Genomic DNA, 16,828 nt, shown 5'->3' with positions numbered 1-16,828 from the left:
CCATAACTACTCAACACGATACCCATTAACTTTTATACTTAACTGTCCGCCGGCCGTGATACTCTAAATAAAAGATAAATAAATATCTTGAGCCGTTGGTAAACCATTCTGCATCACTGGCTCCGTAACAAGATGGATTCTATACTAGGAATACAAAAAATGCTCAAGCACTCGAGCATCTAGATATCGCTATTTATATTTTTGTAAGAGCAGAATTCACTGCTAATCTAGTTATCTAATCATTATGTATTTCGAAACACAGTTGCTAAGAGTAAGAGGTAAATAATGTGGGATATATTGTGTTTGATTATTTTTTGTTTTGTTTTTTGCAAAGGTGATAAAAAGTGGTAAATTTAGATAGCTCAAATTTTTGTGAAATTTTAACACTAGATATGAAACACCAATTAATAAATATTCCAGTTTTTATGGAGTATTTTCAAGGGTTTTTAAGGGCGTGCTATGTTTATAACCTTTTAATGTAAAAGTAAAAAATTTAATGTATAGTCATGAGGCACCAAATAAGCAAGATTGCCTGAATTTAAATTTCTTGATGAGTCTTTTAAAGTTGAGAATTTTCTAGGAACAAAATACAGTAATGAATTCGAATCAGAAATAATATTTGGAATAAGTATTCTAGACATGAGGTTAGTGACATTATATCTTGATTTTAATCTACATGAGGCAGTATAAATTGTTGCAAATGTTTTCGAGAAATTAATTTTACTCGTCCTGGGACGGGTATTCTTAAATTTTGTTATAAAGTGGCTCTAGTATATACCGATAATATAATCGTGTGAATTCGTTTCCAATCGAGATTATATTTACACAGCCAACTAATCATTCGAATTAGAAAAATCATAGAAAAAAGAAACAAACAATAACGCTTTTTTATGTTGTTTTTCCCCATTGCAAAAAATGCGTATATATATCATGAAAGCAAGATTTTACATACCCAAATCAACCCATCATTAATATTAAATCGGTTGTCTTGATGGACGATGATGTCTTCCCGGCTGAAAATACCAACGGAAATGAGACTCCACACTCCACTGATTGCATGGACGCTGACACAACCTGGAAAACCAGTAAGAAAATAAGTTGCCGGCGAAATAATAAAATCTTAAACTAGAAATCAGTTTGAAAAAGGATTTGGTTTCATTAATTTGCATTTAATATACGGCATAATCACGTTGACACACCGGTTCTCGCCAGATCACCGAAGGTAAGCAACGTTGAGCCTGATCAATACCAGATGGGTAACCATTTGGGAAGGCAAAGCGATATATGTACCGCGAGGTAAAATACCAGGTTGAGAAACTGGCGCGGTCTATCTTTCTCTCAAGGGTAGATGGGACTCTCTTAAGCCGTGGTAGGCAACCCGTCTACTGATGGCGTCACGATAAAAAATACCCTTGATAACCCTGGCAAAGCATCAAGTATTCAGCTACAGACAAGATTTGAATTCGCTACAAACTCGTGTAGTGAATTAAATCTCGGCTGCGACCACGCTGGATGGACGGAATTTGCATTTTGTATGATTTTATGATTAGTCACTCAACAAAGACTTTCGTTTCATGCATGTGGGAGAAGTCTTAAGTCAAGTCACAATACAAGAAATTAGTATGTTATAATATGCCTATTGAATTATTGACAAATATGTATCAAATCTGAAACAAGTGCAATTAGTAAGATTTTTAAACCGTGGATGCAATGTGGACACTTGCGTGATATTTTGTCCGATTATTTTCACATTTTAGATGATAAATATTACTGTATTTTTTTTGTTGTTTTTCTTTAAAATTATTACTTTGATCATTCAACTTACATGAATTTTGTTGTATTCATGTAAATGGTGCAATTGGTATTATTCTTATTAAGAAGAAGAAACTTGCTCGTTTGGAATTACAGGAACTAACGTTGTTTAAATTATTTAGAAATTATATAAAATAAACATCCAAGCGTTATTAATTTGTAATTCCGAATATCTAATGATAATAACATAAATCACATTGTTTAAATCATACGTAAATACATTTAAATATGTTCAGTGTTTTATTTATTTTAGATTTAGTACATATAAGAAAAATAATTTTTTTTTTTATTAATCAGGAATTATCTAAATCTGTAGTTGGCAACCTTTTGCAGCCTGGGGTCAAAAAAGCTATGCGAATTATTATTATTATTATTATTATTATTATTATTATTATTATTATTATTATTATTTACTCATCTTCATCCTAAACAAGGCATATTGCATCTTGGACGTAAGGGCTACTAATTGGGGCCATGCCTAAGAAAGATTAAAATGTTGGCTCACGTTGCATTTGAACTTCTGCATGTCAGTACAGTTTGGTAAGCATGTAGCGGAAAAGGAATCCCAAAATCTAGCCATTCTAGGGAAAAATCTATTAGAGTAGGAAACTTTCTGGCATTTAGAGACCTTAACAGTGAAGGGGTGTGATTTTGTTGCTAAGCAGGTTTGTCGGGGATATGTACGTCCAGGGAGGGGTGGCACAAGTGCAACGAGTTCATTAGAGTACATTCCATTAAAATACTTGTAAAATAGGCACAGGGATGCAACAAAAGGGGCACTTTTTGGACCCTATCCAAGAGGGAGAGACTAGTGGTAGATGCACCAGCCCAGATGTGGCAACAATACTCCATGCATGAGCGAATGGTGGCCCTGTAGATGTACAGGATACTCTTAGGGGCGAGTAGTTTTCTAGCATGATAGAGGGAGCCCACCTTCTTTGCATCAGCCTTCGCAATATCTTTAATGTATTTGTTTCAGTTCATATTTTCTGTGAATGTTAAGTTTGAAGGAAGAGTTCTAAGTTAGGGAGTTATTTGTCATGAATATCGGTGGTTGGAGAGGTTTACTGTTAATTGTTACAAAAGAGCAGCTTATAGGATTTATAGGAGGGCCGAACAATTTTGACTACATTCTCATGGAGGCCAACAATGTTATTAAATACATAAATTAATTTTCTGTATATTTGAAAAAAAAAACAAGTATTAAATATAATGTGATTATATTCAAACGATATCACTTATTTTACTACAAGGATATTGAAAAAAAAATTACAAACATATTTTTTTTAATTCTTATCTATATCGTGCCATGAGTAAGTTAGTGGGACAAAGAAAATTCACTTAAGGGTCGGATTTGACCCGCGGGCCGGATGTTGCCGATCTTGATCCATAATAAACACTGACATTTTGTTGATTTATACGAGAATACCAGACATTTATATATCAGAAGACAATATTTTTCAAATTAACAAGAAAATATATAAGATTCGCAAGTACAATTTTTTTTTTTTGGGGGGGGGGGTATCCTAGTATATTTTTTTTACTATCATCGTTTTCAAGTCTTTTTCGACTGTCATTGTTTTCAAGTTTCCTTCAACCATCGTGACTTTCAAATCTTCCTCCTTCCCTTTTAAATTTGACGTTTTATTTTTATTATAAATATATCTCCTCAATTCTCCCATCTGAGAACCAGAACATTTAAGTGGTACACAAACTTTATTAAGTCGCCCGACGAGGACTTTTGGCCCTTACCGATCAATTGTCTGAAACATTAGCAACTATGTAATATTTGTCTATATAAATAAAAATATTATATAGTAGTAGTAGTAGTAGTAGTAGTAGTAGTAGTAGTAGTAGTAGTAGTAAGACTTTCAAGATTTAAGCTCAATAAATGTTAATCTAGTAACTTCAGAGCATGTATAAAAAAAAAACAAAGAATTCGATTCTAGAACGATGGCTTTGTTTTACTTACTGACTGGATCATCGATCTTCAACTTTGTGAGAATTTCAACTCCAAGACAAGCGAACGCTGCGCCAACAATTCCTATGGCTAATCCCTCGGCCGGTGAGACCAGAGCACATAAAGCTTTGAGAAAAGAAATAAAACCATCATAAAAAAAATATTTTCATATAAAATACGGATAAAGCATTTGTTTTTCATGTTAGGAAAACATGTCTTCGTTTGATTCAAGGCATACGACATGTTTATGATGACCGTTGTGAAGTGGATAATAACGAATTGGATTGTGGGGATTCCATAGTACTACTTCTAATTATGGATGTTGGTAACATCAAGTAGGTCTTCCTAGAAGTACGAGCCAATGCCAGCCACAGAATCAATCCGGCAAAAAGTAATACCGTACTTATATGAATTATATATCTCTATCTCTATGATTTATTATGATTTGAAAAGGCGATATTAGAAGAAGACGATTACAAAAAAATTTTAATCGTCTTCTAATATTGTCTTTTAAAATCATAATAACCACTTCTGTCCACGTTTGACGAAGTTACTGGATCGTTGATATGATTCAGTAGCGGAAACATGTGTAACTAAACAGATAAAACGGTAATACATATATATATATATATATATATATATATATATATATATATATATATATAGGGAGAGAGAGAGAGAGAACTAGAGAGAGACAGAGACAGACAGACAGAGATAGAGATAGAGAGAGAGAGAGAGATAGAGAGAGAGAGAGAGAGAGAGAGAGAGAGAGACAATTGTATATATCATAAGGTAATCTTATTTTTTTTATTTTGAATATCTGTCCAAGTTTGACGAAGTTACTGGATCGTTGTTATGATTCAGTAGCGGAAACATGTGTAACTAAACAGATAAAACGGTAATATATATATATATATATATATATATATATATATATATATATATATATATATATATATATATATATTGTCGGAATTAACATACCGACGAGTAGGGGAGAGAGGAAGAAAAGACGGTTTAAGTCTTGCAACGAAATGCCGACGTTGGTTACAAGCTGTCTTTCCTTGTAAAAGTAACAAATGGGTAACGATGGTTGAAGTGTAATTTGTCTAAAAGACTACAACAACTACTACAACAACAGTAGAGCGGCCACCCCTTTTTATCTACTCCAACTCTCAGTCAACGAGATTCACGCGTGACTGAAATGTCTATTTAACTTGTAAGGAATAGGCACTCAGGTTCTTTGATTAACGGACCACCAGCCGTGTTGGTCACAGCTACCAGCACTCCTTTCTTCCCCACTGACCTATAACTCGGCAAGTCAACGAATTCAAAATTCTCAAAATGTATATATATATATATATATATATATATATATATAGAGAGAGAGAGAGAGAGAGAGAGAGAGAGAGAGACAATTGTATATATCATGAGGTAATTTTGTTTTTTATTTTGAATATCTGTTGTGCATTGCTTTGTAATGGTCTCAAAGGCTTTCATCTTGATGCTATTCTTGTTAATAGTTGGGATTTTTCTTGAAACAAATATACTGAACGACTATTTAAATAATATTTATTCATAATTAATTTATAATATTAATTCATTCCACAAATGAAAACCAGCCAAGTGATGGGTAACTTACGATCTACTTTTGTTGTCTTTATGTGTGCAAATAAGTCCGATGCGATCATCTTCATCCTTCTACTCTGCTTTGTTTAGGCCGTCTACTTATTTCGAAGCCTATATTTTTAATTTAACAGTTGATCTTGTTCTACGAATCAAATTGTTGCATATCTTTACAGGTTATTATTTTCATATGTCGGTTACATTAACATTATTATTCTTTTTTATTAACGTAAAATAAAGCTCTTACCTGTGATAGACACCAGGGAAGCTAGGACTCCATTTATTAAATAATCAATGTGGAATTTCCGTCGCTTAAAAACATAACTGAATAAAAGGAAGTGTAAAAACATTAAAATTATCTGTTCATAAATCAGTAAATCCGTTTTTCTACAAAAATATGCGACAATTAAATATTTGAATTTTAAAACGATTAATGTGATACTGCGCAGTGGCATGTGCTTGTTCTGCTCATACTGCAAAGGTCGACGCTAAGATGCTAAACAAGGTATGCAAGACGATTTTTTTGTTTACTTGCCTCCCCACGAGGGCAAAGTTATACACTAAGTTGGTTTTTAATATGGGGAGGGATCAACTCTCCAAAATGAGCACTCTGTATAATAATAAAAATAAAAAATGTATCAGTCATGAAGTATTTCTCTTCCATTAACCGAAACCAAAAAAGTGTAGTGCAACATCAGACCAGATACTACACTTTGATCTTGACCCGAAGACCAAGAAAGAAAAAAAGGAAGATTACCGGCAACCTAAAGTCGACCAAGCTGATATCTGTTTACAGAATTTTTGGAATCACTCCACTTCAGATCCGTCGAGAGGCAATGGTGAAGACAGAGTGAGACTAGCAGAGCAACGACGATCGCCATCCCCTATTCATACACCAAGAGGTTTTGCAGTGACTACAATACCGCAATAGCTTCGTCACTGACACAATCCTCGAACGAACAACGCCAGTATCTTTTCGTCTTCGTTGGTGGAATGAATCAGTCAAAGACAACAACAATGAGGTTCTTCCGGTACCGAAAGAAGACCTCCCAACAGGCTCTGAACTCTTTCGGAAAACGTGTGCAGCACAATCGGGCCCGAGTGAGGGTTGCCAAAGCACACAACAACCTTCACAAATGAGGCTATGCACATGATGCTCGGTATCCCTGCGACGCCGATGTGCAGACTACTGCACACACTCTCACAGACTGTCCCTTAAGCGAAGCATGCTCGGATGTGGAACGGAGGGCTGAGGGGTGCTTGGGATACTGAAATGGATCTATAGATGGGGTGAAACGCTCTGATGCGTTATTTCGAATCCAAATAATCGCATATTTCTTCATAAATATTACAATTGTACTTGATGAATATGGTCAAAAAGTGGTATTTTCCTTTCATCAAATTGGCGGTTTTATCGTGTGTGAAATCTAACCAGAATATTATAGCTAAGTTAATATAGCGAAAATCAAAGAACTAAAATGAGCGTTTGTAATGAACGATTATAGGCATATGCCGCAAAACACAAATAACAACTAAGATGAGAATGGTTTTCTAAATAATCCAAATAATATGGTTTGGTTTGGGTCAATGTTATAATTGATGGATTGGAGATGAACAAGTTGTCTATAAGATAGATACCAAGAATTCAGACATTAAAGCACAATATGAAAAGGGTTGACATTTTCAAAACATACCCAGTATTACCCTAAGAATTTTCCCCGCAGATAATTGAAGATAAAATTTGCGTTCACAACTTTGAAGCTGAATGAAAGATTCCAAACTGGAAATATTTGGGCTCTTCACATTAGAATGTTTCTACAAGCCGGTATTTTTTAAATCCTTTGAGATGAGGCGTCATAATTTGTACATCCATTAGATGAGGCGTCATAATTCGTATATCCATTCTTTAGTTGTAGTTGTTTCACGACGTTTTGGCCAACTCATCCTCTGACTTCTTGAAAGAAAACAACAACTATGGAAGGCAGTAATGACTGTTGATACAGTTACAAAACTCAGCATTCCTATTCTTGCCAAACAATTAGTTGGCCAAAATGTGGTGAGACAACAACAACTATGGAATGCGGTATTTACTGGAGATACAGTTAAAAGACTTAGCATTCCTATTTCATGGCGGTTAATCGCTTGAAGAAGGTCAGGGGATGAGTTAACCGAGACGTAATGAAACAACAACAAGAACAACAACTATGAAGATGAGGATGACAGTCTGAAAAAGGATGAATACACATCTAGATAAATAGGTTTATATTAGTTTTCCGTCTGATAGTCTTTATTATTGATTTTTATTTTCTGGTAAATATGTGTTTAAATCGTTCACATTTTCAGACAAATACACAACTTACATAATGTCTCTCTATGTAGGTGTATGATTCAGTTTTGCATATGAAAGTTTTTAGTTGATAATAATTACAATTTTCTTTAAATAAACCATGCCATCAGAAACAGAATTGATATAAAACTTTTATATCATGTGTTGTTAAAACGATAACAAAGTTGAATGTTTTATATTTGATTTAAAATTACGATACCTTAGAAAAAGACCCGTCATGCCTCCCGAGGTTGAAGCAGTTATGGTAGACACAGCCGATCTATAAGGAAAAAAACGGCAGTATTTATGATGGAATTGTTAAGAGGTCATGTTTGTAGATAATATTATATATATATATATATATATATATATATATATATATATATATATATATATATATATATATATTACTACATGGCGTTGATAGCTGCTTCAGTTGTTCAAGTAATATTCGTACAGTTTACGACAGAAAATAGCACATATTTAACATATAATATTTAACAAATAAAAAATTAAAATGTTTAATCAACTGACCTTGCTGCCAAAATCCATTTTGAGCCAGATATTCCGAATGTACTACCACAGTTGAAACCAAGCCATCCCCACCTAAAACAAAGGAAATTACTTTTTTAAACATGTAAATTTCATTAGCATCAGTATATTTCGGAAACTTATTTTAATATAGGTCGTCCTCATACAAATTTCGATTGGCCTGCTCTCTAAAGTTTCTGAAAGAAATTAACATTTTGTGGTAACTAATTTATTGTGTTTAAAGAATCATAAAACGCCATAAAACATCGTATCAAATATAATAGTCTTTGAACTTTTTCTTTATTCTAGAGCATACCTTCATGAGAGTCGTGATTTAAACTACGTTTAGAGATAATATGAAAAAGACTTATTGTCAAATAGTCGATGTAAAAATCATAGTTATTTGTTACCGAACGAAATAATTTGTGCAATTATGTATAGCGAGTAAGCATTATTAATCTGAGTTAAGACATTTGAGTTATTTCTCCTTATGTATAACTAAAGGAAGTTTGCTTAGAGTGACCCGTTCAGTTGCTGTTGTTGATGTTGTTGTTGTTGTTGTTGTTGTCGTTGTTGTTGTTGATGCGTGTGAAGTGAGTTTAAAGAAAGGAGTACATAACAAGTATGAAAGCAATTAATTTCGAATTTATAATTTCAGATTAATATGTTGTATCTTTTTATAGCAATGTTCAATGTCAAGAGATAATTTGCAAGAACTAGAACTTAGTATTATGGCTCGTAAAAAAACACTCACAACAATTTACTTGCAACTAAATACGAAACCTAAATACGAAACCACAAAAGTGTAGAGTTAAGCCCCTTTTCCTTTACCAAACATGGCGACTTACACACCTGAAGAAGTTTGGAGATTATATCGATCCGAAGTTTGTGCAAATAACACTCAAGATGAGAACATTAGTCAGATTAAGGCAAATAACACAAAATCCAGAATTGTAATATAAAATGTAATTGCCTGAGGGTATCATTATTTCACTAAAATATGTGTTAATCTACGTTGTATGAAGAACAGTTGCAATAAGTGCAGTATTCGTTAAAATAAAAAATCTATCTGCAAAGGAAAAATATGGTTTGAGCGTGTTGTTTTAAAAGGTTAGAGAAAATTCCATTGACTAAATGTTGGCATCTTTTTCAGATCTTTTTAAACATTCGATGGAAATATTTCACTATAAAATCTTCTTTTACATAAAATGTTTTAAAAATACATGTGAATATATAAAAAATTATTATTTATATGCAGGATAACGATAAGAATAAAGCGATAGTTTGTATATTGTTTTTCAGTAAACTTTTCGGCAATTTATACTTGTTATTTTTTTTTTTTTTTTTTTTTTTTTTGCAAACGAAATGCACTCCAATCCGGGTCACTCGTCTGCACGCGAATGTTTGATGAAGTAGATTGCCACAAATAATTTTGTTTGATGAAAGAAAACATCGAATTTTACAAAACAAAAAAAAAAATCAAATTTCTTAAGAAGTTTTGAATAGATTGTTTTTTATCTATCTCACATATTTGAAATCAGCAAGTCGTCACTATTTTTATTCAGTAACCGTCCAAGAATAAAGAGCGTTCGAGACAAATTTGATCATCTCTCTCTGTACACATTTTTCTCTTTGTTGGTCTATTTGTTTGTTTGTACGCTTCACTTTTCTCGGAAACTACTGAACCGATTTGGCTGAAATTTTGTATGGACCTTTGTTATGATAAGCAAACTATTATTATAGTATTCGTTTGATGCACAGTTAAAGATTAATAGGGGTTAATATTTAATGCAAAATGAGCACAAATTTAACTATATTTAATCAACGATTTAGCATAAAGCACTGATTCTAAATCAACGGGTTGTAACTTTTGTCCGTTTTCAACGGATTAAAAGATTACTTTTTATATTCTTTCATTCCATACAATTTGAAACATTTAATAGAACTAAAATGTGACGAGTGCCTGTTTTTATGTATTTTTCATGAAAATCGCTCCAGACCATTCATGAAGCCACTTCTTTTTTTTACATGGGGGTCACCGCTTATCGAGGCCCAGAGGCCACTCGAGGATAAGGGTTAATAGGTATATATTAGTCATTGTGATTTTAGCGTAGTAAACATTAGTGGGAATTTTGTAAATTGGATTACTTAGGGGGACGGTTCCATAAGAACTTGTTCACGTTGGGCTTGAAGACAATCAGATTGTAGTCAGCTGGAAAGCAGGCAAATTGAATAGAGTTCCACAAGCGAGCAGTTCTAAGAAAGAAGCCCTGTTCATGGAATATACGTTTAGGTCTAGGCACGGATAAATAGTGTGGGTAATTGTTGATAGTGGTTCTGGCAAGACGAGTGTTTTTCGTGAAAGTCTGGTGAGGGGGGGGGCAGAGATCGAAGTTTAGATGAGTACCTGGCATTAAAATAACGATAAAGCAGAGATAGGCTCGCTACGTCTCTTCTGTGGGAAAGGAGTTGCAGAGAAGAGAAAAGGGCATCCCCCACTAAGCTACGAAGTCTATTTTGAACTCTGTCAAGACAGGATAAGCTGCTTCTAGCAGCTCCTGCCCAGATGTGGCAACAGTATTCCATCGTTGGCCGAACTTGGCTTTTATATAGGTAGAGAATTTCATCAGGACTGAGATATCTACTGGAGCGGTAGAAGGATCCCACCATCTTTCCAGTGACTTTGGCAATTGATTTGATATACATGTTCCATTTCAGAACGGGAGTAACGGTCAAGCCAAGAATCTTGTCAAAACATGAAGCAACCCAAGACGAGAGCCATTCATTTCGATTGATGGCAGCTGAGCAGCAGAGCGTTGATGAAGTAAAGATAGAAGCTTGGTTTTAGATGCATTAAAATTAACCAGCCATTCCTTTCCCCATTGTACCACGTGCTTAAGATCAGAGGAGAGAGAGTCAGAGAGAACTTGGTCTTCGAAGTGCTTCCATAGATGGTAGTGTCGTCAGCATAAATGTATACGAATGATCTAAGGATGTAGTCTGGAAGATCATTGATGTATCTCAGGAAGAGAGTTGGACCCAGGATGGACCCCTGAGGGGATACAGCATTAATACTGAGAGCCTCTGATTTCTGCCCATCAACCACTATTCTTAAGAACCTATCAGAGAGAAATGATTTAATAGTTGAGAAGACATTTCCAGCTATACTATGACTGGAGATCTTGTGAAGTAGGCCTTTATGCCATACCTTATCAAAGGCCTTTGATATGTCAAGAGCAATTGCCCTAGAGAGGAAGCCTCCGTCGAGGGATTCGCCAATCCTATGAGATATAACTGTGAGCACGTCTGCTGTAGATCTAGCAGTACGGAAACCATATTGCATGTCACTAAAAAGGTATTTTTTTCTGAGATGGTTGACTACTTCCTTGTTTAGCGCAGATTCCAGAAGCTTATACTCATGATGCATAGGAGACTTATTGGTCTGTACTGAGAGGGAGATGTGCGATCACCTGAGTTCTTAAATACCGGACATACTGATGAAATTTATGCAAGAATTTAAAAAATACTACTTCAATATCAAAAACTAGCCAATGATAAGTATTAGATGGATAGATTTTAGCCTAGAAAACAGTAATTTTTACCCCTTTGTCAGAAACATATTCATGAATGTGAGAACTAAAGAACAAAATAATGGAAGCGACAATTACAAGGTTGACAAAATTAAATCCAATGCCCACTTTCTACACATCTTATGCATAGATTTGACATGAACGAATAAAAATCACCAGAATATTAGAAGGGTGTGAGCTTCACCATGATGCTTTGTATCTTGATGCTTTGTATCTTGATGCTTTGTATCATGACGTTTTGTATTATGACGTTTTGTGTCAGATTGAAATAAATCAGAAAGTTTAGCTGCAACTCAGTTCTTGTTTAATACTTTGACGGCCGTGAGATGTGAATTGGAAAATTGCGACGGGGATGTGGAATCAGTGCAGGGCAAGAATGATCATAGCATGCGTTTTAACTGTGCACGCACAACGAAATTCGCCGATAAGCTGTAAAAATTATGCCGCAAGTTTTAAGCAAGGCAACACGAGCCCTGGTAAGCAAGATGACTATGAAAAAAAGTTCTGAGCGAGGATATTCGCTACTCTCAACCAAGGCTCAAGAGAACCCCTTTAGAAAAGGTCAGGAAATGGTAACAAAAAACAGTTGAGCCACGAATATTCTGGTGTTTCTAATGACCTATTACACGATGCACAGAACAGCAGGCGGATAGTCCACCGTCCGTATATAGTTCGATTCACGATGAAAAACAGGTTTCATTAAACTGATTGAGTATCTGGATGTTTTTCAACGTCAGACCGCCTCATATCTTTAAAAGGAATCTGATTCAATTCAGATAATTATATCAAGTTGCTTCGACCATAACGCGCTGAGCTGATAGGGTAGCTTAAAAAAAGGTTATGCATATAGCAGCAAAATACAGTTCCGTCAAGAACCCCAGAAATGGCTGCTTAAGAACTTCCACAAAGTTACCAGTTTCAACAGTTGCTCCTCAACTCGCCTGATTGCAACCGCACGAAACTACGTGTAGGGCGTAGTTGAAAAAGACACAAGCCGTATCGCCTCCAACATCAAATACGAAATAATTGTCAGGATCAAACTGTTGTTCAGCCGTCTGTCGAAAAATACCAGGAAGGCGGTATGGTCGTACTTTAGGATCCTCACGGAGACTGTGGTAGAATCACAAGGTGGTTTCCTGGATTGAGTTAAATTTCGCAAAAGATCCTCGATAAGATGCACTTTGGATTTTGAATTTTGGAATTATTGGCTAAGATATGGCGGTTTCTTTTTCATTTCCATGAAACTTCAATTTTCTGTTGAGCAACCTGTACATTTCGGACAACAGAGAAACCGAAAATGGTGTTAATAATTTGGTATTATAAAGATTAGAATAGTGCTCGGAAGAGCAAGAGAAAAATATATGTAGCAATTGTATGATAGACATCTATTTTATTTTGCGTTAATTTATCCGCACTCACGGAGTGATTGATACATTGTCCGATTAGAACACTTTTGTGTGGGAGGCACTTCCGCCGAAATTTTCTTTTATTTACGTTTCTCCACTCTTTTTATACGGTCGGTCTTTAAGCGTCACAGTTATTAAGCAGCACATTCATATCGCACTCATAAGCCGCGAGTTGGCTAGGTGCTTGTTAATATAGAGTCGACAGATCGAATTTTATATGTCATTTAAACAATATCAATATTACGTACTTAATTGTTATGTGGAAAACAGTAATATAAACAAAATTTACAAAAATTCATCGATTAAAATGTTATTCATAGTTAAAGGTATTTTTTCCGAAAATTGGGTAAAATTGTATTTTTCTTATATGTAATAAAGTAGGTAGTGAAAGGTTCACATGTAGGGGACATAACTCGGGACGCAAAATTTATATTACATCGACATTTGTAGCTAATAGCGAGGGACTCTTTTTTACTAAAAAACACAATAGCAGTCGTTTTCGTAAATTTTTATATATATATTGCTATTTTCGGCATGACAAGTAAGTATGTAATAATGTTTTTGTTTAAAACGACATGTTTAAAAAAATCGATCTATCGACTCTATCTTAACAAGCACCCTTAGCTAGTTGAGATAAACAATCCAGACTGTACCACACGTTTCTAGTACATGTATATCTACCGACATACTTTCATATTCTAGTTTACATAACTCTTTTCAGACTATTTCTGTTCTGTTGAAACCATAAAACTTATTTCAATTGTAATGAAGAAGTTCATCCTGTTCACAAAATAATCGTCATTTTTCTTCCTACCGAGCAAAACCAAGACGAGTGGTGTCCATGCAGCAAATCTTCAATCATACAATTTACGACTCTTCTGTATCATATATTAACAATAGTATAGATGATTAGAAATGTTCAATTTTCATAAATGTTTTCAGAAATATCTGAAAATAGACTTAATATATTTTTATTTTATTACTAATTTTTTAGATAAGGATGGCTAATTTGTATTATTTGAATTATTTGGACTACTGTTCTCATTTTGAGTGTTATTTTCACGTTTCGGTCGATGAAACCCCCGAGTTTATTCCGGTTAATTTTGTTGAACTCATGAATATTTTTGTCGAACTCATGAATATTTTTGTCGAACTCATGAATATTTTTGCCGAACTCATGAATATTTTTGTCGAACTCATGAATATTTTTGTCGAACTCATGAATATTTTTGCCGAACTCATGAATATTTTTGCCGAACTCAGAGATCTGTACAGAATTTCGAATTGAATCTTATTTAATCCACCGGGGTTAACCTACTCTAGTTCCGTTAGTCATGATGGAGTTGAAGTCTTAAATAATTCGCAATTGTATTCTTAGCATCGACCGCAAACTGATGTATTAAGTACTTTATTCATTACGTCACGAGTCTGCAAGGAAAATTTCCGTCTTCGACAGAAAGATCTTTCGTCTGTCTAGGTCGACTCATTTGAATGTTGATGCGAATCCGGCTAAATCGAGACGTTGTTTAACTATATTATTGATTGCAATGATGAGGCATTCGCAGGTAATGGTGTATAAGGCGTATTCGTCTGAAAAAGTTCTTTATTTAATTGTTTGATTATTACATAAAAAATTAAAAAAAATAGGAGTCATTACCAAAGCATAAACATTCCAAGAATCGCGTTTGTCGGTGAACCAAAAGCGGGGGAATTGTTTTCTGGTCGGAAGCGATCTTTTCTCGGTCCCAAAATAAGTGTAGCCGTGAGTGAGGTCAAGCCGCCCACAATGTGGACCGGTCCCGCTCCGGCCACGTCGATGGCTCCCATCACAGCCAACCAACCATTGTCTGCCCACATCCAATGGGCGGGAACACAGAAGATGAAGGTGTTTAACAAGGAGAATAAGATGTACGACTCGAATTTTATCCTCTCCGCCATTGCTCCTGTAAGGATAGAAAACACACAATAAATAATATCAGAATACATTTACAAATCAATTAATTAATAAACAGCAGCAACAGTTGACGGTGGTTAAGTGATTAATGACACGGACTAATAATATAGGTGCGCCAAGTTCGGATCCAGTTCATTCCACAGAAATATTTTCACCTGTGGATGTTAGCAATATCCACGTGATTCCAACCTGTACGTACCAGAAGTCTTTCTATAAATAATTCTAACTAGAAAGATATCGGGGAAACGAATACCAACAAAAATCATGTAATTCATGCGAAATAAATAAATGGTGCTTAACAACAGCAATAAGAACAACAACAGCAGATACCTGTCCTCTACCCACTCTTATTCCAGTTGTATATCAATTACTTGGTCACCTCCATAAGTGTCTTTGTCGATGATGTTGCTGCCTGGACTCAAGATGCAAACCTACAGCAAGCACAATATCAGCTACAGCAAGTGCCCAATAGAATCAACGAATGGAGCAAAAATTGGAAGGTAGAAGTCTCATTCCAAAAGTCAGAATGCTCGTCCTTCAGTACGAATACCCATGCGACATAATGGCGACTAGGACTCCAGCTGAACGGTCATCACTACAATATACTGTCCCTCTCGTCAGCTCGACTTTTCTTCCCACGCAACTACCATCGTTCGGAAGATGCAGCGACAAGCAGGGACCCTGAGATGTCTGGTGGCTACCGTTTGGGGCTACGACAAAAATTTCTTTCTGATGTCGAGACAGAAAAGACAACACAGAACACGGTATAGGTTTTAAAAATGTATTTTAAAAAGTTACAGAGAAAAAGTGGTGACGTAAGCGAGGTTTACTTATTAGTCGGATCTCAGTAGAGAATCCCATTCTCATTCACAGGAGATTTACTTGGTTCTCGATTAATATAGTATTTAGAATTGTCCCTTAGTGGGTAGTCCCACGAACGTTTCATTTTGTAGGAATCATTGCGACTAGCGATAATAACTTTCCAATAAAGATTTACTTCTGTTAAGCAATACAATAATGTTTTTATGGAAATTCTGGCACATTGTATCAATTTAAATATTGTTGCGAATAGATTGTGCGGCCATTAACGTGTTTTCACATTTAAAGATGGCATAGATAATAGTTTATTTTTTCTTTCTGACAACAAATAACTAACCGAGTGAGAAAATAGATTATGGCGAAGGAAACGATTAGAAGGGCCTTCGAGGTGTAATTGTCCCTAAAATGAGTCGCCATGATGGATAGTGTGAAAAGATTTCTGAAGAGCCTTTTCCCCAATGAAGAGAGGATCAAATAGTGAAATTTCCAAAACTGTCACCAACGAAGATTTGAGAAATATCGGTCGTCAACTCTATAGAAAACCAAAACAATTAAGCAAATAAATCTTCACCGACGTTAAATTCTCCAAGGTACCAAAATGGATAAGGAATGCAATTCTTCAAGTAATGGCTTCTGTTAACAATGGCTTTATACTATTTTATTTCGAAATTGAATCGTGTGTTATTGAAAAAGTGACCGTGCTTATACGAAACCTATTACCGTTGACAGCAGTGCATAATAAATAAAGTTTAACTATTTTTTTTATATCCATTTGTCTGCTATCATCTCAGAATTAGTTGAATG

At 35.0% G+C, this 16,828-nt stretch overlaps 1 protein-coding gene across 2 annotated transcripts in view; it reads right to left on the bottom strand.

The window, feature by feature from the left end:
- Positions 1-16,828, bottom strand: part of LOC145266811 (putative ammonium transporter 3) — a 63,473-nt gene that overhangs the window by 18,944 nt on the left and 27,701 nt on the right. For both annotated transcript variants that reach the window (XM_080122653.1, XM_080122654.1), the window contains 6 exons: positions 14,909-15,194; positions 8,259-8,330; positions 7,945-8,004; positions 5,646-5,722; positions 3,785-3,898; positions 953-1,074 (listed from right to left, as the gene is read on the bottom strand). In XM_080122653.1, the coding sequence (XP_079978779.1) occupies positions 953-1,074; positions 3,785-3,898; positions 5,646-5,722; positions 7,945-8,004; positions 8,259-8,330; positions 14,909-15,194 (731 nt within the window). The remainder of the gene's footprint in view (positions 1-952; positions 1,075-3,784; positions 3,899-5,645; positions 5,723-7,944; positions 8,005-8,258; positions 8,331-14,908; positions 15,195-16,828) is intronic.

The sequence above is a fragment of the Euprymna scolopes genome, chromosome 4 (genome assembly GCF_053919585.1).
Source record: "Euprymna scolopes isolate OS-2025 chromosome 4, ASM5391958v1, whole genome shotgun sequence".
Taxonomy (NCBI): domain Eukaryota; kingdom Metazoa; phylum Mollusca; class Cephalopoda; order Sepiida; family Sepiolidae; genus Euprymna; species Euprymna scolopes.
Note: the sequence above shows the minus strand (reverse complement) of the source record. Positions and strands in the feature narration are given on the sequence as shown.